The sequence below is a fragment of the Coregonus clupeaformis genome, chromosome 35 (assembly GCF_020615455.1).
Source record: "Coregonus clupeaformis isolate EN_2021a chromosome 35, ASM2061545v1, whole genome shotgun sequence".
Classification (NCBI taxonomy): Eukaryota; Metazoa; Chordata; class Actinopteri; order Salmoniformes; family Salmonidae; genus Coregonus; species Coregonus clupeaformis.
Genome location: NC_059226.1, coordinates 15,077,055 through 15,096,593, shown reverse-complemented (window position 1 = coordinate 15,096,593; position 19,539 = coordinate 15,077,055). Strand labels below are relative to the sequence as shown.

General features: G+C 43.2%; 1 protein-coding gene across 1 annotated transcript in view; it reads left to right on the top strand.

The window, feature by feature from the left end:
* Positions 1-19,028, top strand: part of LOC121550481 (neurabin-2) — a 73,665-nt gene extending 54,637 nt beyond the window's left edge. The window contains exons 3-11 of the mRNA XM_041862749.2: positions 6,162-6,294; positions 9,308-9,428; positions 9,524-9,628; positions 12,151-12,286; positions 14,066-14,209; positions 14,341-14,394; positions 14,515-14,744; positions 16,718-16,814; positions 16,996-19,028. Of these exons, the coding sequence (XP_041718683.2) occupies positions 6,162-6,294; positions 9,308-9,428; positions 9,524-9,628; positions 12,151-12,286; positions 14,066-14,209; positions 14,341-14,394; positions 14,515-14,744; positions 16,718-16,814; positions 16,996-17,049 (1,074 nt within the window). The 3' untranslated portion in view covers positions 17,050-19,028. The remainder of the gene's footprint in view (positions 1-6,161; positions 6,295-9,307; positions 9,429-9,523; positions 9,629-12,150; positions 12,287-14,065; positions 14,210-14,340; positions 14,395-14,514; positions 14,745-16,717; positions 16,815-16,995) is intronic.
* The last annotated feature ends 511 nt before the right edge of the window (positions 19,029-19,539 follow it).

The following is a 19,539-nucleotide window of genomic DNA, read 5'->3' as shown; positions in this document are numbered from 1 at the left end:
CTGGTCATACCTGGATCTCTGAGCTCATCTGGAATCTGCTCTCTCAATCCGTCCTCATTCTCATGTTGTATTTATGCTGGTAACCACTAACCAGTTTATAATAGCAAAAAGGCACCTCAGGGGTTTGTGGTATATGGCCAATATACCATTGCTAAGGCCTCTATCCATAATATACTGAACAAAAATATAAACGCAACAATTTCAACGATTTTACTGACTTACAGTTCATATAAGGAAATCAGTCAATTGAAATAAATTCATTAGGCCCTAATCTATGGATTTCACATGACTGGGCAGGGGCGCAGCCATGGGTGGGCCTCAGAGGGCATAGGCCCACACCACTGGGGAGGCAGGCCCACCCACTGGGGAGCCAGGCCCAGCCAATCAGAATGAGTTTTTCCCCACAAAAGGGCTTTATTACAGACAGAAATACTATTCAGTTTCATCAGCTGTCTGGGTGGCTGGTCTGAGATGATCTCGCAGGTGAAGAAGCCGGAAGTGGAGGTCCTGGGCTAGCGTGGTTACATGTGGTCTGCGGTTGTGAGGCCGGTTGGACGTGCTGCCAAATTCTCTAAAATGACGTTGGAGGTGGCTTATGGTAGAGAAATTAACATTACGTTATTTGACAACAGCTCTGGTGGATATTCCTGCAGTCGGCATGCCAATTGCACACCCCCTAAAAACTTGAGACATCTGTGGCATTGTGTTGTGTGACAAAACTGCACATTTTAGTGGCCTTTATTTGTCCCCAGTACAAGGTGCACCTGTGTAATGATCATGCTGTTTAATCATCTTCTTGATATGCTCACTAACAGGGAAGTAAACAAATTTGTGCACAGAATTTGAGAGAAATAAGCTTTTTGTGCGTATCGAAAATGTCTGGGATCTTTTATTTCAACTCATGAAACATGGGACCAACACTTTACATGTTGCGTTTATATTTTGTTCAGTAATATATGCCATTTAGCAGACGCTTCTATCCAAAGCGACTTACAGTCATGCGTGCATACATTTTACCTACGAGTGGTCCCGGGAATCGAACCCACTATACTAGCGTTGCAAGCGTTATGCTCTACTAACTGAGCTACAGTACAGACCACTCTCTGTCTGTCCTCATTCTCATGTTACAATCATAAGGTCCATTACAGCTCTAGAAGGGCAGCTTAATAAAGCCATTACTTAGCTTTTTTCCATTATAGTTTTAGGACAGCACATTTATAATTGACTCTCTGTAGGAAGATAGAGAGATTAGTATAGAGATATCATTGAGCTGGTCAGCTTGTTCATATCGAGTGAGGGAGGGCAGTATCTTTTTTGTTTGCCTGATATGGAAGCTTCCGCTAATTAGACCATATTGTCAAAGTTATTGTAGGTTATGTTTTCAAATGTCAAATAATTAGATTTTCACAATTTATTTGAGCAATACGCCATGATAGTGGAGACACTGAAAACAGTTTTTTTCAATGTGTGTGCCGTGCACGTTTTAAAAAGTGTTTGTGTGTGTGTGTGTGTGTGTGTGTGCATATGTGTAAAACATAGACAGAGAGAGATGCAGAGACTGAAAAAAAACTGCCCTCTGACTGCAGCCTGGGGAGAGATAGACAAAGAGAGAAACTGGTGTCAAAGTAACATTTGCCAAGCTGCGGGTTGCTATGGTGACGGGCACCACGTGACCATGGTGATGGTATTCACACAGAGTAGGGAAGCTGTTGAGAGAGAGCGCAAGCGAGAGATTCTTGAAAAGCAGAGAGTCGAGGTTACAATGCATTTGATAAAATATTGATGCTCCTAAGCAGAGAGAGAGAATTATGGGATGTGTGTGGAGTGGGGAGGGGGCAAAAACAAGGTTGTGAAAGAAGGGGCCTATTGGATATTTAAGGATTTTTATGGTTTTATTTATATTTTCTCTCACAGAACCAATCATTCTATCTCCCTCTCGCTTTAAGTATTCAACCCGTTTGATATGGCAAGCCTAAATACTGTAAATTCAGGAGTAAAAATGTGCTTAACAAGTCATAACTTGCATGGACTCTGTGTGCAATAATAGTGTTTAACATGATTTTAGAATGACTACCTCGTCTCTGTTCCTCACACATACAATTATCTGTAAGGTACCTCAGTCGAGCAGTGAATTTCAAACACAGATTCAACCACAAAGACCAGGGAGGTTTTCCAATGCCTCGCAAAGAAGGGCACCTTCTAGGTAGATTGGTAGAAAAAAAATACATTGAATATCCTTTTGAGCATGGTGAAGTTATTAATTACACTTTGGATGGTGTATCGATACACCCATTCACTACAAAGATACTACAGGCGTCCTTCCTAACTCAGTTGCTGGAGAGGAAGGAAACCACTCAGTGATTTCACCATGAGGCCAATGGTGACTTTAAAACAGTTACAAACATTGTAGTTACTCTGCAATGCTAAGCTAAATGTTAGAGTGAAAAGAAGGAAGCCTGTACAGAATACAAATATTCCAAAACATGCACCCTGTTTGCAACAAGGCACTAAAGTAAAACTGCAGGAAATGTGGCAAAGAAATGAACTTTATGTCCTGAATACAAAGCGTTATGTTTGGGGCAAATCCAACACAACACATCACTGAGTACCACTCTTCATATTTTCAAGCAGGGTGGTGGCTGCATCATGGGTATGCTTGTAATCAGCAAGGACTAGGTTGTTTTTTAGGATAAAATGAAACGGAATAACGCATAAAGCTAAGCACAGGGAAAATCTTTCCAACAGACACTGGGAGACTAATTCACCTTTCAGCAGGACAATAACCTAAAAGACAAGGCCAAATATACACTGGAGTTGCTTACCAAGACGACGTTGAAGTTTCCTTGGCGGCGTAGTTACAGTTTTGACTTAAATATACTTAAATCTATGGCTGGACTTGAAAATGGCTGTCTAGCAATGATCAACAACCAACTTGACAGAGCTTGAACAATTTTTAAAAGAATAATGTGCAAATATTGTACAATCCAGGTGTGCAAATCTCTTAGACTTACCCAGAAAGACTCACAGCTGTAATCACTGCCAAAGGTGATTCTAACATTTACTCGGGTGTGAATACTTATGTAAATGAGATATTTCCGTTTTCAATAAATTACCAAACATTTCTAAAAACATGTTTTCCCTTTGTCATTATGGGGTAATTTGTGTAGATAGGTGAGAAAAAAATATAAATTTAAGCAATTTTCAATTCAGGCTGTAACACAACAAAATGTGGAATAAGTCAAGCGGTATGAATACTTTCTGAAAGAGAAAGTGCGATACCTAGTCAGTTGTACAACTGAACGCATTCAACCGAAATGTGTCTTCTGCATTTAACCCAACCCCTCTGAATCACAGAGGGGCGGAGGGCTGCCTTAATGTTGCTATTTGGGACACATCCATAGACTGTCTGGTTGTAGTTATCTAATAGGTGTAGAAAAAAAAAATATTCGCTGGCTGCTACATAGGCCCAATCGTATGATATTATGCGATAACACACCTCTGGTTTATGTGCTTTGAAATGGCTGTTCCTTTTCTTATGCTAGTAGTGTAAAGTAACTTATCCAGAGCTGTCTCAGGACGAAATGTTTCTGTATTTCAAACATCTGGATGGCGGTGCTGGGTTTTCACCAGCTGAAATGAGCTGTAAAATCAGAGGCATAGTTTGTAGGCTTATATTCCATTCGGGAGGAGTTATGTAAATGATTGATATGTAAATGAAGCCCTCATCAGTTAAAATCATGGTGATTACGGTTGGTCTTGGTTCAGTGTGGCTTTGTGATAAGTACTCTGTCTCTGGTGTAAAAGAAAGCTAACAAGTATTGGTATTTTCTAGGGGTAGTGATCTGGCTTTCTCAGTAGTAAATATGAAGCTTCTGCCATTTTGGAGCAGAGGGAAGTGGCACACCTACTAGCAGCCCTGAATAAGAGCGGCTGATAAGGTGACATCTTTCACTTGACAAGAAGACTCATCACACTCCTACACTTTATTTCGGTGTCTCTGTCATCTTGTATTAACAAAAAGTAGTTGTACTATTTTGACATTGAATCCTGCTTTATTGGGCAAGTTAAGCATTTTAGCATTTCACTGTACTTGTGCATGTGACAAATAAACTAGAAAATTGAAGTGTCAGGTCTCGGCTTCTTTTAGTAAGAGCTTATGAGGCAGACAGTGTTCATGTCACTCTATGGAAGACTGAAACTTGAAGAGGAGATTTGAGGACTTGAACCAATGCTGAATTCCAAATCCTTGTTTATCACATCTTATTTTTGCCTCTTCTCCTTCTGCCTCTCACACAGTAAACCTCAATTTCCCGTAAAATACCACAAGGCTCATTAAATTCTCCCATGACCAGCTGATGAACTCAATTCCCTTGTTGCCTACTTTTAATTATTTCTCACATCTACCTTCTTTACTCCCCTCCTATGAGCACAAGATGTTGAAAATATGTATATATATAAAAAAAATGCTCACTGGGCCTAGATAACATAGAACTGGACTAGGCCACTATGGGATTTCGGGTTAGAATTCTAGCAGTACAAAATCCTAAAGGTTGAGGATTGTTTATCCTTTAACCTCAGCAAGAGGATATCCACCTTATTTATATTTGACCCTCTTAGCACGCTTGTGGATAACTCTGTTAGAGCTGTTGTTGTTGGTAATTCGTTGGTGGAGGGTTTTTACTATGGAAATAACAAATGCATATTAAAAATGTTGGCATGGCAACCCTGGATCAGATCAAATAACTGGATAAAGGATTCCTCCCAATTTATGATATGAATAATACATGTGAAACTCCATGACCATTGTGTTTGTGTGTGTGTGTGTGCACATGCAATGACCCCATTTCAAATATTAAACCTCACCCCTCTGAAAACGGAACACATCCCCAAAAATGCCCCTACCTCTCCAGACCTGCCCGGACACCTCTCTAATGCACTAATGCAGGATGGGAGGTTATGAAAAATACATCCCCCTGTTAAATATAAATGACCTAAGTAACACTAAAAACAATAACCTGAGTAGTACACCCCACCTAGCCTAGCCGCTCACTGGAGCACCCTCTCCACTGCTCTCTACACCCACAAGCTGCCAGTGTAGCAGGGCACTCCAACACCAACACCACCCAGAAGTATCTCCTCGCTGCAGAGGGATGAGAGAGGACTTAAACACACTCACATGCTCTCTCTCTCCCCTCTCTCGCACTCACACACATTCAACTAGATAGACTTTATAGGTTGGATGATAAGCCATTAGCTCAGCGAGAAGCAATGAGGGTGTGTGTATGTATCAGCGGGTCGTATATAACACCACCCCTGTCTGTCTGTCTGTCTGGTTATTGGAGACGTCGCCTTCCGCCCTGTTAGCGCCTTGCCTGCCTGGCTCTCCTTTTAGCTCCGGGTAGAGGTCTGTACGCCTGTAGGCACAGATCTAGGATCAGCTTACTCTTCCCATAGTCGTATCCTTAACCATTAGTGGTGAAAATGCTAAACTGACCTTAGATCATTTTCTAGAGCAGGGGTTCCCAAACCTTTTCACTCGGGTGGGGGGCCCCCTTCCAGCATTGGGGAACATCCCCGTGCCTACCCTGCGCGCGTGCCACGTCTATTTCTATGGGCACAAGCACTGTTCATGACACACTGTTCATGACTGTTTACACCCCTCTTGTTGGTGGAGAGAATTTTGCAGGGTTAAAGCTTATTTCCTGCAATTGTACACATTGTGTCAAGAGGTACAAAGAAAATGTTGCAGTTTTAAAAAGAATTTTCTTGCAATTCTATACATTTTGCCATGTCTAATGTGTATTCATGTGATATTTGAGTGACAAAAAATTACAACAAAATCTATGGGCTAAAAAACATAAATTACAACACGTTAGCAGACAAGTTATAAATAGCTCTCTAAGGTATGCAATGACTGACATGACCAGAGGAACTGATGATTCACTACCCAATTTCGAAATTGCACCTTGTGCATTCTACTATTACAACTTTCAAGAGTAAGTTTAAAGCCGGACTGAGTTCCTTTTAAAAAGGACCGACCCCTCAGGGGCGCACCCCACAGTTCTAGAGGACGTCTTCTCTATGGGAAACCTGTTGTGGTGTAAATATTGTGTGTTGGTGAGTGTCGAACTGACCTATGACCTTTTGTCTTCTCTTGGCAGGTGTTCACCACGTACTCCAATGAGGACTACGACCGGCGTAACGATGACGTGGACCCCATGGCGGCGTCGGCTGAGTACGAGCTGGAGAAGAGGGTGGAGAGACTGGACCTCTTCCCTGTGGAATTGGAGAAAGGTAAAACCTGGTGGAATCTTCTAGAACATTACAGAACCTCACAGTATATTGTTAGCCCTGCATGGCTCAGTCGCTAGAGCATGGTGCTTGCAACACAAAGGGCCGTGGATTCGATTCCCGCTGGGGCCAACTTTACGTAAAATGTATGCACACATGACTGTCGCTTTGGAGTTCAATAGCATAAACCAATACAACATAAAGAGAGAGAATTAACTGTAAACATTTAACTGTAACTATTAAAGTTACAACTAGTAGCTAAACATTTTCAGTGAAGTCTGTTGTTCCCATTAAATCACAAAATTGCTTCAACTAGCTAGTGGAAGTCTTTAAGTAAGCTTTACCCTTTTCCTCACAAATCTGCTAGCCACATATACAGTGAGGGGAAAAAAGTATTTGATCCCCTGCTGATTTTGTACGTTTGCCCACTGACAAAGAAATGAGCAGTCTATAATTTTAATGGTAGGTTTATTTGAACAGTGAGAAACAGAATAACAACAAAAAAATCCAGAAAAACGCATGTCAAAAATGTTATTAATTGATTTGCATTTTAATGAGGGAAATAAGTATTTGACCTCCTCTCAATCAGAAATGTTTCTGGCTCCCAGGTGTCTTTTATACAGGTAACGAGCTGAGATTAGGAGCACACTCTTAAAGGGAGTGCTCCTAATCTCAGCTTGTTACCTGTATAAAAAGACACCTGTCCACAGAAGCAATCAATCAATCAGATTCCAAACTCTCCACCATGGACAAGACCAAAGAGCTCTCCAAGGATGTCAGGGACAAGATTGTAGACCTACACAAGGCTGTAATGGGCTACAAGACCATCGCCAAGCAGCTTGGTGAGAAGGTGACAACAGTTGGTGCGATTATTCGCAAATGGAAGAAACACAAAAGAACTGTCAATCTCCCTCGGCCTGGGGCCCCATGCAAGATCTCACCTCGTGGAGTTGCAATGATCATGAAAACGGTGAGGAATCAGCCCAGAACTACACGGGAGGATCTTGTCAATGATCTCAAGGCAGCTGGGACCATAGTCACAAAGAAAACAATTGGTAACACACTACTCCGTGAAGGACTGAAATCCTGCAGTGCCCACAAGGTCCCCCTGCTCAAGAAAGCACATATACAGGGTCGTCTGAAGTTTGCCAATGAACATCTGAATGATTCAGAGGAGAACTGGGTGAAAGTGTTGTGGTCAGATGAGACCAAAATTGAGCTCTTTGGCATCAACTCAACTCGCCGTGTTTGGAGGAGGAGGAATGCTGCCTATGACCCCAAGAACACCATCCACAACGTCAAACATGGAGGTGGAAACATTATGCTTTGGGGGTGTTTTTCTGCTAAGGGGACAGGACAACTTCACCGCATCAAAGGGACGATGGACGGGGCCATGTACCGTCAATTCTTGGGTGAGAACCTCCTTCCCTCAGCCAGGGCATTGAAAATGGGTCGTGGATGGGTATTCCAGCATGACAATGACCCAAAACACACGGCCAAGGCAACAAAGGAGTGGCTCAAGAAGAAGTACATTAAGGTCCTGGAGTGGCCTAGCCAGTCTCCAGACCTTAATCCCATAGAAAATCTGTGGAGGGAGCTGAAGGTTCGAGTTGCCAAACATCAGCCTCGAAACCTTAATGACTTGGAGAAAATCTGCAAAGAGGAGTGGGACAAAATCCCTCCTGAGATGTGTGCAAACCTGGTGGCCAGCTACAAGAAACGTCTGACCTCTGTGATTGCCAACAAGGGTTTTGCAACCAAGTACTAAGTCATGTTTTGCAGAGGGGTCAAATACTTATTTCCCTCATTAAAATGCAAATCAATTTATAACATTTTTGACATGCGTTTTTCTGGATTGTTTTGTTGTTATTTTGTCTCTCACTGTTCAAATAAACCTACCATTAAAATTATAGAGTGATCATGTCTTTGTCAGTGGGCAAACGTACAAAATCAGCAGGGGATCAAATACTTTTTTCCCTCACTGTATTTACATGACGAGCTAACCCCTTGGGTAGTCCTTAATGGTCACTAATGAATCCAGAGTTGCCCATTTCTCCTTATTGGATTTATATTACACTAGATTAGCAGTGGCTAATTGGGTTCTAATACGGATAATGCCTACGTATACAAAGTGGCGTAGTAGCTTTAGCGAGAAACTCCCCAAATACAGGTGTGCCAAGCTTGTAGCGTTATACCCAAGAAGACTCAAGGCTGTAATCGCTGCCAAAGGTGCTTCAACAAAGTACTGAATAAAAGGGTCTGAATACTTATGTAAATGTGATATTTTAGTTGTTTATTTTTAATAAATTTGCAAGAAAATGTTCATTATGCGGCATTGTGTGTAGATTGAGGAGGGGGGAAAAACAATTGAATCCATTTTAGAATAAGGCTGTAACGTAACAAAATGTGGAAAAATGGAAGGGGTCTGAATATTTTCAGAATGCACTGTATCTTTAAGCCAAGGTCTCCATTTTAATCAATTTATTTCCTTACATTTGGAAGGTAACATATTTATGAGGTTAGAGTTCAGGTGGGCCTTCACGCTTTAGCAAACAAAGGAAAGGAGGGGTACTTAATAACAGTGACATGAGAATAGCTTACCAAGAAAAACTTCCAAAAGGACTAATTCGAGGTAAAAAGGAGTTGGAGCACTCAACAAAAAAAGTCAGAGATTTGATTTATTTTTGGCACTTTAATTCATTGTACAGAATGCGAACGGGTGACTGACGTTTCGATGTCAAGCAGACGTCTTCCTTAGAGTGGCCTGGCCATTGCACTTAGCTCCTATTTATAGCCTAATGGCCCATTGAGACACAACAATGGATCCTGTACAATGGATTAAAGTGAGCAAAAATAAATAAATCTCTGCCTTTTTTTGTTTAGTGCTCCAACTCCTTGTTACCTCGAATTAGTACTTTTGGAAGCTTTTTTTGGTAAGCCATTCTCATATTTATGAGGTTATTGTAGCATTTGATCAAATACAATTTCCCCATATCCTATCCCCTCTTCTCCACAGATGGGGACGGTCTGGGGATCAGCATCATCGGCATGGGTGCCGGGGCGGACATGGGTCTGGAGAAACTGGGCATCTTCGTCAAGACGGTCACTGATGGAGGAGCTGCACACCGAGATGAAAGGTTCTGAACAATCTGTGTTTCAGCAGTGTATCCCAAAAGTGTTTTTCCCTCTATGCCCCTTGTTCACTATCACTCTCTTCCTCCCTCCCCTGCAGGATCCAGGTGAATGACCTGATCGTGGAGGTGGACGGGACCAGTCTGGTGGGCGTGACCCAGGCCTTTGCTGCCTCCGTCCTCAGGAACACCACCGGCACTGTCAAGTAAGAACCCTTACTCAATAGCTGTCAATAAACACTTAGTTTCAACATCAAGCTATTGGTACAATATCTATTGTGTGTTCACTGCACTCTGGTCAAATATGGTTTAACAGTACCCTGACAAAATCTTTTTATGAGAAACTAAGCATGGGATTGAATTGAAGGGGGTCTAGATACAGAACTGTACGAAGACTGGTGGTAAGGAACCAAACACAAGTACCATAACTCTACCTCCCTTCAGACCGGATCACAATTGGAATCCCTCTCTTCCCATTCACCACCTCTAATCCCTTCATCCCCTCATCCCTCCGCTCTCATCCCTCTCTCCTGCATTATTAACTGCCTGTGGGGGTCCTTGTGTTAATTGTCGGGGCAGTTTGACTGTAGTGTAGCTAGGCGAGACGTCTCTCCCTGTTTTCACATCACAGCCACCCAGAGATTGGAGAGGCTGATTAATACATGAGCCTGGATCCCAGGGAGATAGCGGCGAGCCCGGTGTCAGTGAAGGAGTGGCGACGCTATTTATAAAACAGCCTGGTCCAGCCTGATTTTCGGACCAAGCTCAGGTTGCTGTCTAACACTATGGACTGTAACCAAAGGAGAGAGGGAGGGAGGGATGCCACAAAAATGTAATCACCTACCAAATCGGACTCTTGTCTCCCCTTGTGGAAGCACCTTTGTTCAAAGTGAATTTGCCACCTATTGTTAAGTCCCCCACCCCCCCTCCCCCCTAAGAAATAGATTTAGACAATCTCTGTGGAGAATGCTGGTGTTTTACCTCATCCAAGGTCGGATGGGTTTGTACAGATGGTGGCAGGGGGATACTTGCACATTCACACGTACAGACAGTTCCAGACAAGGCCTGGTTGTTTTCCACTTTGCCTCATGTCCTGAAGGCTGGATGGAGCGTGTCTCTGAGCTTGTGAATATTCACTGATTAGCACATCCGTCGATCACCCTCACAGGCTGCAGACTGGGTGCACTGACAGGTGGTGATATTTTGATTGGTCCAAAATTAGAAGCGCCGTCTCTTTGGCGAATATGCTTCAGCATAGTCACAGAAAATAGATGGCATGGTTTGTTTTGAAAATGCTGGAGAGGTTAGGTGTCATATTTGCTTGACATCTTTTTCCGTGCACAGCTTGGCTTTTCCACATGGTGGTTAGATTCCTAGTCACCATTTCTTCCGCCCTTTTGACCGCCACTGAGTTATTTCTCCTCAGGCAAGAAAGGGGCACTCTAGTGGGTTCTTAACCCTCACACACTCACATCATCATCACGGAACCCCCGCTCACACTGAATGCCACAGTGGTGCCGGCGGCCGTGTTGAATTATGTAGTTACCGCTCTCTGGGGTCTCATCGAGCATGTGTGGTAGTCTAGTCTCAGGCAGGGAGACAGATTGGCGACCAGAAGGTTGTTAGTTCAAATCTCACGTAGGGGATTTTTATGATGTAGACGGAGTGAGCAATGCCGTTTTGTTCTGCAGTAAACCATATTAGGTGTACAAAAATATATGACGTTATAATAGATTTAGAAATGATTGTTTTCATCATATTGTCTAGTGCACTAACATCAAGGAATATGATATTCTGTTGAAAGAATCCCTTTTAGTAAAACGTGGCATTATCTACAGCCACATGTTTTTCTTTGTCTTACGTGTCAATGTGCATCTGGCTGCTTTGCACACATGCTTGGGTGTGAAAAAAATTATCTCCAGGCAACCGTCCAGTTGAGGTCTTTCCGCTCGATCATTCCATTGGACAACATGTGACAGCCAGAACTGGTGTCGCGGTCTTAAGGGTCCCATCTGCAACAGGATAACTCTGTCAGACAGTTGAAATGGCTCTGTAGATGCTTCAGTCACACATTCTAAAAAACAACATGCATGTCCTCTCATGCTTTCTGGTCCCCAGTACTGACATTTGTTTATTTTATTGTTATTCTCTGTGATACATACAAAGAGGTGTGTCTCAAATGGCACCCTATTCCCTATATAGCGCTCTGGGCAAAAGTTGTGCACTATATAGGGAATAGGGTGCCAATTGAAGACACAGCCATAACCTTCTATCCTGATAGCATGCCACACTTATTCCCTGAATTGTCTTTCTCCCTCAGAGCAATCTTATCACATTTTCTACTGGTTACACATTTTCCTTGATTCTCATTAGTGATGTCAACTCATCCGTCCATGTACAGTGAGAGTCATGTTCCTTCCAGGCACAAGCTGTAATTTTAATTTCCCGTCAAAAGTTGCTGCCCTGGCTTGCACTTGATTGTAAACTGTGAGGGCTATTTTCTTGGCAAATGTAACTGATGAGTTATTTGAATTCTACAGTATGGCCCGACTGTGATTATAGCATATCTATCTACGGTGTATCTTCTGAAGTTGCAACCACTAGACCTAAACTATCCTACCCTAGGTTTACCTTACTACCCACTAAATCCTACCCTACGTTTCCCATTGGCTACTCCTTGACAGACTTGCCTTTCCACTCACCCCATTGGTTGTTGTTGCCCATGCAGGTTCATGATTGGCCGAGAGAAGCCAGGTGAGCAGAGTGAGGTGGCCCAGCTGATCCAGCAGACCCTGGAGCAGGAGCGCTGGCAGAAAGAGATGATGGAGCAGCGCTACAGCCAGTACATGGAGGAGGACGAGGAGGTGAGGGGCTCACAATGTCTGGGTCCCAAATGGCACCCAATTCCCTTTATAGTGCACTACTTCTGGCCAGATACCATAGGGCCCTGGTCAAACGCACACACACCATGAAAAATATTAGTTCAGCCCATCCAAAACATCTTCATTCATTCCATCAATCAATAATATGACAAAATAAGATGGTGCTAATGAAGCGTTTGACACTTCCTCCCCACCGCTAACAGATGTTCCATCACGCTCCCTTCACAATGGAATAATACAACTATATAATTCTAGAAAGAACACTCCCTGTTCACCTCCCCTTCACTGATCTAACAGGACTGGATAGGTGTAAGCAATATGACGGAACATAGGTGCACCAGATGCCCAGTCATCTCAGATCTTTGAAAGGGGCTGAATAAGGACAGAGACGGTACGGGAAAGTGTTGTGGAATTAAACCCTGCCCAGCAATTTTCTCAGTTCTTTATCTCCCCTCAGTCTCTTTCATGGAGAGGAAATGCTTGAATAATTGAATCCGTCTCCTTGTTAAATTCAATCACGTTCAATATATGTCTGGGCTTGGGTGTGAAAGACAGACAAGTGTGGGCCAGATGCCATGACCCAGGTCTGGTATTCCATCACACTGTGTCTCCCCATCAGAACATGCCCCCCTCCCAACAGATCTAAGCCTGAATCAATATAATTTCCTGCTAAAGATGCATTACCAGTAACATACACGTCCTTTGTAATACGTTTAAAAATGAATAGTTCTTGTTATTTGGCCTTGTTTTTATGGGTAGGCATCGTTTGATGGCATTGTCCTATGTGACTCCAGCTCATCCCTTAGTCTCTGTGCTTTGTTTGTTTCTCCCCAACTCTGGTTGGCTATGCAACATTCAAACAGTGTTTGAATTTTCAGCACGTTTGAAGCGTTGACACATCAGACAGTGTTGTTGTGACAGGCGCGTTCAGGGCTTTGATGCTTGGTCCAACTGGGAGGGTTCAGACGGGCAGACAGACCAGGGTTGATGGTGGGGGGGATGTGTGTGTGTGTGTGGCATTCCCTCAGAGAGTTACTCATTGGTGTGACAAGGTTAGGAGAGCTTTGTTGGGGCTTGTCCCAGGTGGCTGTTGTTAAAGGAAGATTTGGAATGGCTGTCTGTCTGTGTGTTGTGTGTGCATGAGGTGGGAGGTGTTAGGAGTGAGTGTGTTGGAGTTCAGTGTGTTGTGTGTGAAGGAAGGGGGAATTTCCTTTTATCGAACAGAGGTTTGTGTGTGTGTTTTGTTATTGACCTCACCAGGTCCATATAGACAGTACAGTAGAGTGGGATTTATTGCACCAATCAACAGAACAATTGATTATAGACAAATTTTTATGTACACTATTTGTCCACAAAGATTCACATCAATGCATCCACGGAGTCCCCTGACAAGCTTTGCCTTTTGACAGGCTTCCCTGGTAAACACAAAATGGTGGTTGCCCAATTCTAGGGTGTCATTTCTGGCCCACTGGCGTTCTACTCCTGGATGGCTTTTTCCACTAAGCTCAACTTCACCATCTAGTGGCCATTTTAGGGTAGAGGGAAAACATTGAGAAATAGAAATGTAGGCCTATCCTGCGAGGACCCCCAAAAAACGTTGGTTCCACTTTGGTGAAACCATGTATTTACTTCACATGGTAGTTACATAGGCAGGGATGGTTACTGTGTGACATTGGTGGTTCACAACAAGACAGGAACATGACAGGAATTTGTCTATATACACTCTCTGAATATATTGTGAATCTTCTGAATGTCCTCCAGACAGGTGAGTATGCCACGGACGAGGAGGAGGAGATGAGCCCCATGTTCCCCAACGCCATAGAGGTGTTTGACCTGGCGGAGAATGAGGACATGCTCTCCCCCATGGAGATGGACCCTGAGAAACTGGCCCACAAGTTCAAAGAGGTGAGCAGGGAGGCTTGATGCCAAAGGCAAATGTTTATCTCAAAATGGATATTCAATTCAACTTCTTGTTGAGCGAGTGTATGAGATGAGCCATGGTGTCCATTTTTTTACCTCTCTCTCTCCCTCTATAGCTTCAGATAAAGCATGCCGTCACCCAGGCTGAGATTCAACAGCTGAAGAGAAAGGTAGACCTGCTCCAAAATCAATTAACCAACAAACATCGGACTGGTTTCACAGACCCACCTTAACCCTGGACATAAACACACAGTCCAGGAGTAAACTTTACACTTTCTCCCCTCATCTAGCTGGCGCATGCAGAGCAGGACAAGCTGCGCTGGCGCATGGAGCGTGCCCAGCTGGAACAGAGCGTTCGGGAGAACAAGGAACGCATGGAGAAGCTGGAGGGCTACTGGATGGAGGCCCAGAGTCTGTGTCAGGCGGTGGACGAACACCTGAAGGAGACACAGGCCCAGTACCAGACCCTGGAGCGCAAGTACAGCAAGGCCAAGCGCCTCATCAAGGAATACCAGCAGAAGTAAGGCTGATAAATAAGGGGGATTCTGGGGTTTGTAGGAGGGAGAGGAATGGGGGTTATAGGAGGAAGAGGATTGGAAGATTCTGGAGTTTGTAGGAGGAAGAGGAATGGGGGTTATGGGGTTTATAGGAGGAAGAGGAATGGAAGATTCTGGAGTTTGTAGGAGGAATAGAGGATTCTGGGGTTTGTATGAGGTAGTGTTGAGCGATTAACCGAAATTGCGTTTTTTTTTGTTATTTAACAACCTACGTCGGTTCAATTACTTTTTTAGCTCAACGTGCCGTTTCTCTAGCGAGAAATCAAATAATTCATGAGAGAAATTAAGTCAAGAACTATGTGAGATGCTGGGCTGAAGGGAGTTGTAGTTTTCATTAAGCAAATTAGTTCACCGCAGAAACGTGGTAATTAACTACAATGACTATAATCAATTGCGCATGTTCTTTCCGGCTCGGACAGAGACTGACACACACGAGAGAGGAATGTACACAACACAACGACAAGGTGGATAGAGACAGTTCGTGAGGTAGCGCTACCTGATTTGATAGTTGTAGTATTTGGTAATAAGCAGTCTTGAAAGGATGACTTGCCTACTTTGACGAACGTAGCATTATGACTATAACTACTATTCCCTGAAAGTGGCAAACGAGGTACAACATACTATGGCGATGCAAATGAAATCCGCGTCTCGCTGGAAGCCCCGCCTTCCACAGGTGATATTGGTGAGGCTCAGATTCATTCCTTCAATTATTCAGCTCAGTATGAATTGGAATGATTCACGCTACTAAAACAAACAATTCGAAAATGAGACTGTCTTACGTTGCACCAACTAAACTGTCCCATAGTGGTAAAGCATGCTAATCCTCTGGATGTTGTGTGCTGAAGGTTGTATTTGTTCTCATAAGTTTTCTAATCACAAACAATGAGTTATTCTTCAATTTGCTGGTGCAATGAGTAAGATGGCTAAGAAAACGCCAGAGACGACGATGGCCCACAAGTTCATTGGCCTCGTCAGGCATGATTGTAGATCCTTCAACCGAAGGTATGTTGTACCTCGTTTCCCTCACACCTATCACCAATGGAAGGCAGGGCTTCCAGCGAGGCGCGGATTTCATTGGCCTTGTCAAGCGGGATTGTAGATCCTTCAACTGAAGTCACGAGAGTGCGACTCCCCATAGTATATTGTACCAAAGTTGACTGACTGAAAGGGAACTAGTAAAATGATTGTCAGACAGCTCTGCAGCATACTTAGCCAGCTACTAGGCAGCTACAGCTACTAGGTTTGTCAGACAGTACAGTATGGGGAGCACAGAGATAACGTTAGATGGTTGTCTGGCTGGCTGGCTGCTATTGCCTGAGCAGAGATGAGATGATGACTGAATGAAAAATAATGAAGTCATCAAATAAAAACTAAATAATAAACACAACTGAAATATTGTATTATTTCATAGTAATGTCCTATTTTTCTATTGATGTCTACCCAATGTGGACCAGACAGAGACAATGGAATGTTTTCAATGTTTTGGCAATTGAATGTTCACTATTTTTGGTTTTGGATCAAAATCGAAAACCGTAATAATGTTTTGTATAATCGAAACCGAAACCGAACCGACCTCAAAAAAGCACTAATCCCTCAGCACGGAGGATGAAAGGAATGGGGGTTTGTAGGAGGAAGAGGAATGGGGGGTTCTGGGGTTTGTAGAAGGAAGAGAGGAATGGAGGATTCAGGAGTTGGAGGAAGAGCGGAATGGGAGGTTCTGGGGATTGTAGGAGGAAGAGGAATGGGAGGTTCTGGGGATTGTGGGAGGAAGAGGAATGGAGGATTCTGGGGTTTGTAGGAGGAAGAGGAATGGAGTATTATGGGGTTTGTAGGAGGAAGATTTCTGGGGTTTGTGGAATGTAGAGGAATGGGTGATTCTGGGATTTGTAGGAGGATGGATGGGCAGGATTCAGCCTAACCACGCTGTGTGTCTCAGGGAGATTGAGTATCTGAAGAAGGAGACGGCTCAGCGCAGAGCCCAAGAGGAGACAGAGGCCACTCATAAGGAAGAGGCAGACAACCTCCAGGATAAGGTGTTGTATATTTAGTTTCTACTGTATGTGGAAATATTTTATGACATTCTCAATAATTATGTAAGACATTTTGCTGTGATTAATCAAGACGCGTAGCAAGAGGATGCTACTGAGTTATGATCATTCTGCCTTGACATTTTGTGTGTAATATAAGCCCCCTCACTCTCTGTCCTCTCCTCAGATCACAGACCTGGAGACCAAGGTGGATGCTCTGAAGACATCTGATCCCTCCTAAACCTCTGGCAGAGAGAGGGAAAGGAGGAACAATGCCTTCACACTGGGGCCATCCTTTTTCGAATCCACGTTTTCCCTGACGGATAGTAAGAACGACAAAAGAAGAAGAAAAATAATGGAGAAAGAAAGACTTTAGGGGCAGCAGTTTGAAGGGGTGGGGGGGGGGGGTTGTTTAAAAGACACCTGCAAGGGAAAATTGAAGAAGAAATGTGTGTTTTCAACTAATGTCTGTCATTTGCTTCGAGCCGCGTCAACAATACCTGGAGTCCTTGTTGCATCGAACCACATTCAACTAGTTGACTACCCAACTGATCAATCTGTGAAGAAGGTTGCTTGTCTTCTATGCGCTTCTTTCTGTCTTATCACTTGTAAAATAACTAACCAGGAAATACAGCCCCTACTGACTTAACGCTTCTAAACTAGACTTACTGGTTCAATAATAAATCAACTGGATATGGGAAACAGAATTGGACAAAAGAAACTGATATGATGACAGAGACTCCTCAAATACTGGTATAGCCTACTGGTGACAGACAGTGCTTCTGCTGTATGGCATGATCTCTCTTGATTTCTACTAACTGAACAAAAGAAAATGGCCGCTTCCCCTTTTTGCTCGACTGCTCCCCTTGTATGATGGAAAGACTCAGGTTGGGTTCAAATTCATTTGTACAGTGATGATATGCTTGTTTTGTATATATTCTTTACATATATTTAAAATTGCTTAAAAAGCTTAAGCAATGTGGCTGGGTTGGGAGTGGGAGGGCGTTGAATGGAATCGACGTAAGCATCGAGAACACTGGGTATACAGAAGATGGTCTAATTCCATGTGGATATAGGCCACGCAAAGTGGCACATTTTCCTTTTCTATTAGCAAAATGGCAAACAGGGTGTGAATATGTGCAAGCTTAACAGTTCAATGTGTTACTTGTGGTTTTACTTGCGTATGTCTCACCTTGGGTTCTGATAACTCAGTGTCAGTATTATTTGACTTTGTGCTTCACTCTATATGAATTTCAGAATCTGGGTTTTTCCTGCCCCAACCAGTAAGGTCTTACTCACGCTCTCACATTTGCATCTGGAATCACTGCTAATTTAGCAAAGGGGGTTAGATATAGCCCCCCTTCGGATTTGGGGACTGGATGTCAATCTTTGTGTGATGTTGGGGTAACTAGAACCATGGGATAATGTTGATGTTACATAGCAGCTTTATGAAAGAGAGCGAGATCGACGGAGGCAGGGGGGGAATGCTCCAGCATGCCTCAATAGTCTCAAGTGGCTTCCTATCTCCTTGTCCCCTTTCCTTCATTTCATCTGATCTGAAAAACACAGGGAAGGTAAAAGCAAAGCAGTGTGTCTGATCTGATTCCTACACTGGACAGGTGACAAGAGGTCCTCTGGTATCTCAGGTCAGTGCAGATGAAGGAGACGGGAGGAGGAGGAGGCCACTGTGGACTACTGAGGTGCAGTAAAAGGTCTTTGTCTGTCGACACGATGCTCTCGCTTGAATCTCCATTAATACCAGTCAGCTGCCTTGCTCCCTCTGTGCTGCTCATGTTTGTCAACAGTCTCCTGTTTCAGGGCTTTACGTTTTCAGTCGTGCGTGTCTTCTTATCCAAGACTAGGCATTTGGAACTTCCTGTCATAACTTACTTCTCTGTCCCCTAGTAGCACAAACGGGTCAGACTCATTTTCCCCCAGTATGTATTAATTTTTTATCTTAAAAATTGCCCTATTATTAATTTAATCTTGTATCATTTTATTTGTGTTTTAATGTCAAATGTATATTATTTTAACTGAAAACAGATGTATTTGACAGTTTTCATGGGCCCAATGTTACATTATATCTGTTATGTGGCAGTACTGCTCTAAACCAGGAGGTGTCACTCTTTCTGTGAGTTTGATTGAGAGAAGGAATACTAGGTCATGAGGTAGTGGCTAATTCCTGGTGTACCATCTGGAATAAACTGACACGTTTTCTGATCCTGTTTTCCAGTATTAGGTCATATTGGAGTTGATGTACACACAACTTCCACATGCTGAGAAGTGGCATTGAACAGAGAACTTAAAAGGGACTTAAAGGCCCATTGCAGTCAAAACATGATTTTCTTGTGTTAAATTATATTTCCACACTATGAGGTTGGAATAATACTGTAAAGTTGTGAAAAGGATGATAATGCCCTTTTAGTGTAAGAGCTGTTTGAAAAAACTGCCTGGGAATTTCTGCCTGTTTTGGTGGGATGGAGTTTTGCCCTGCCCTCATTAGTTAATAGACCAATAAGGGAATTCCAAACAGCTAGTTTTCAGTTTTCCTCTCCCCTCTCAGACCACCCCCAGGCAGTCCTAGAAAAATGTTTGCTTGAGAAACTGCTCTTTGCTAAGAAAGTATTTTTGTTTATATTTGATGATTTTAATTGAAAACAATCACAGTAAGGTACTTAATTGTTACCCAGAAATTATTTCATATTGAGATAAAATGGCTGCATTGGACCTT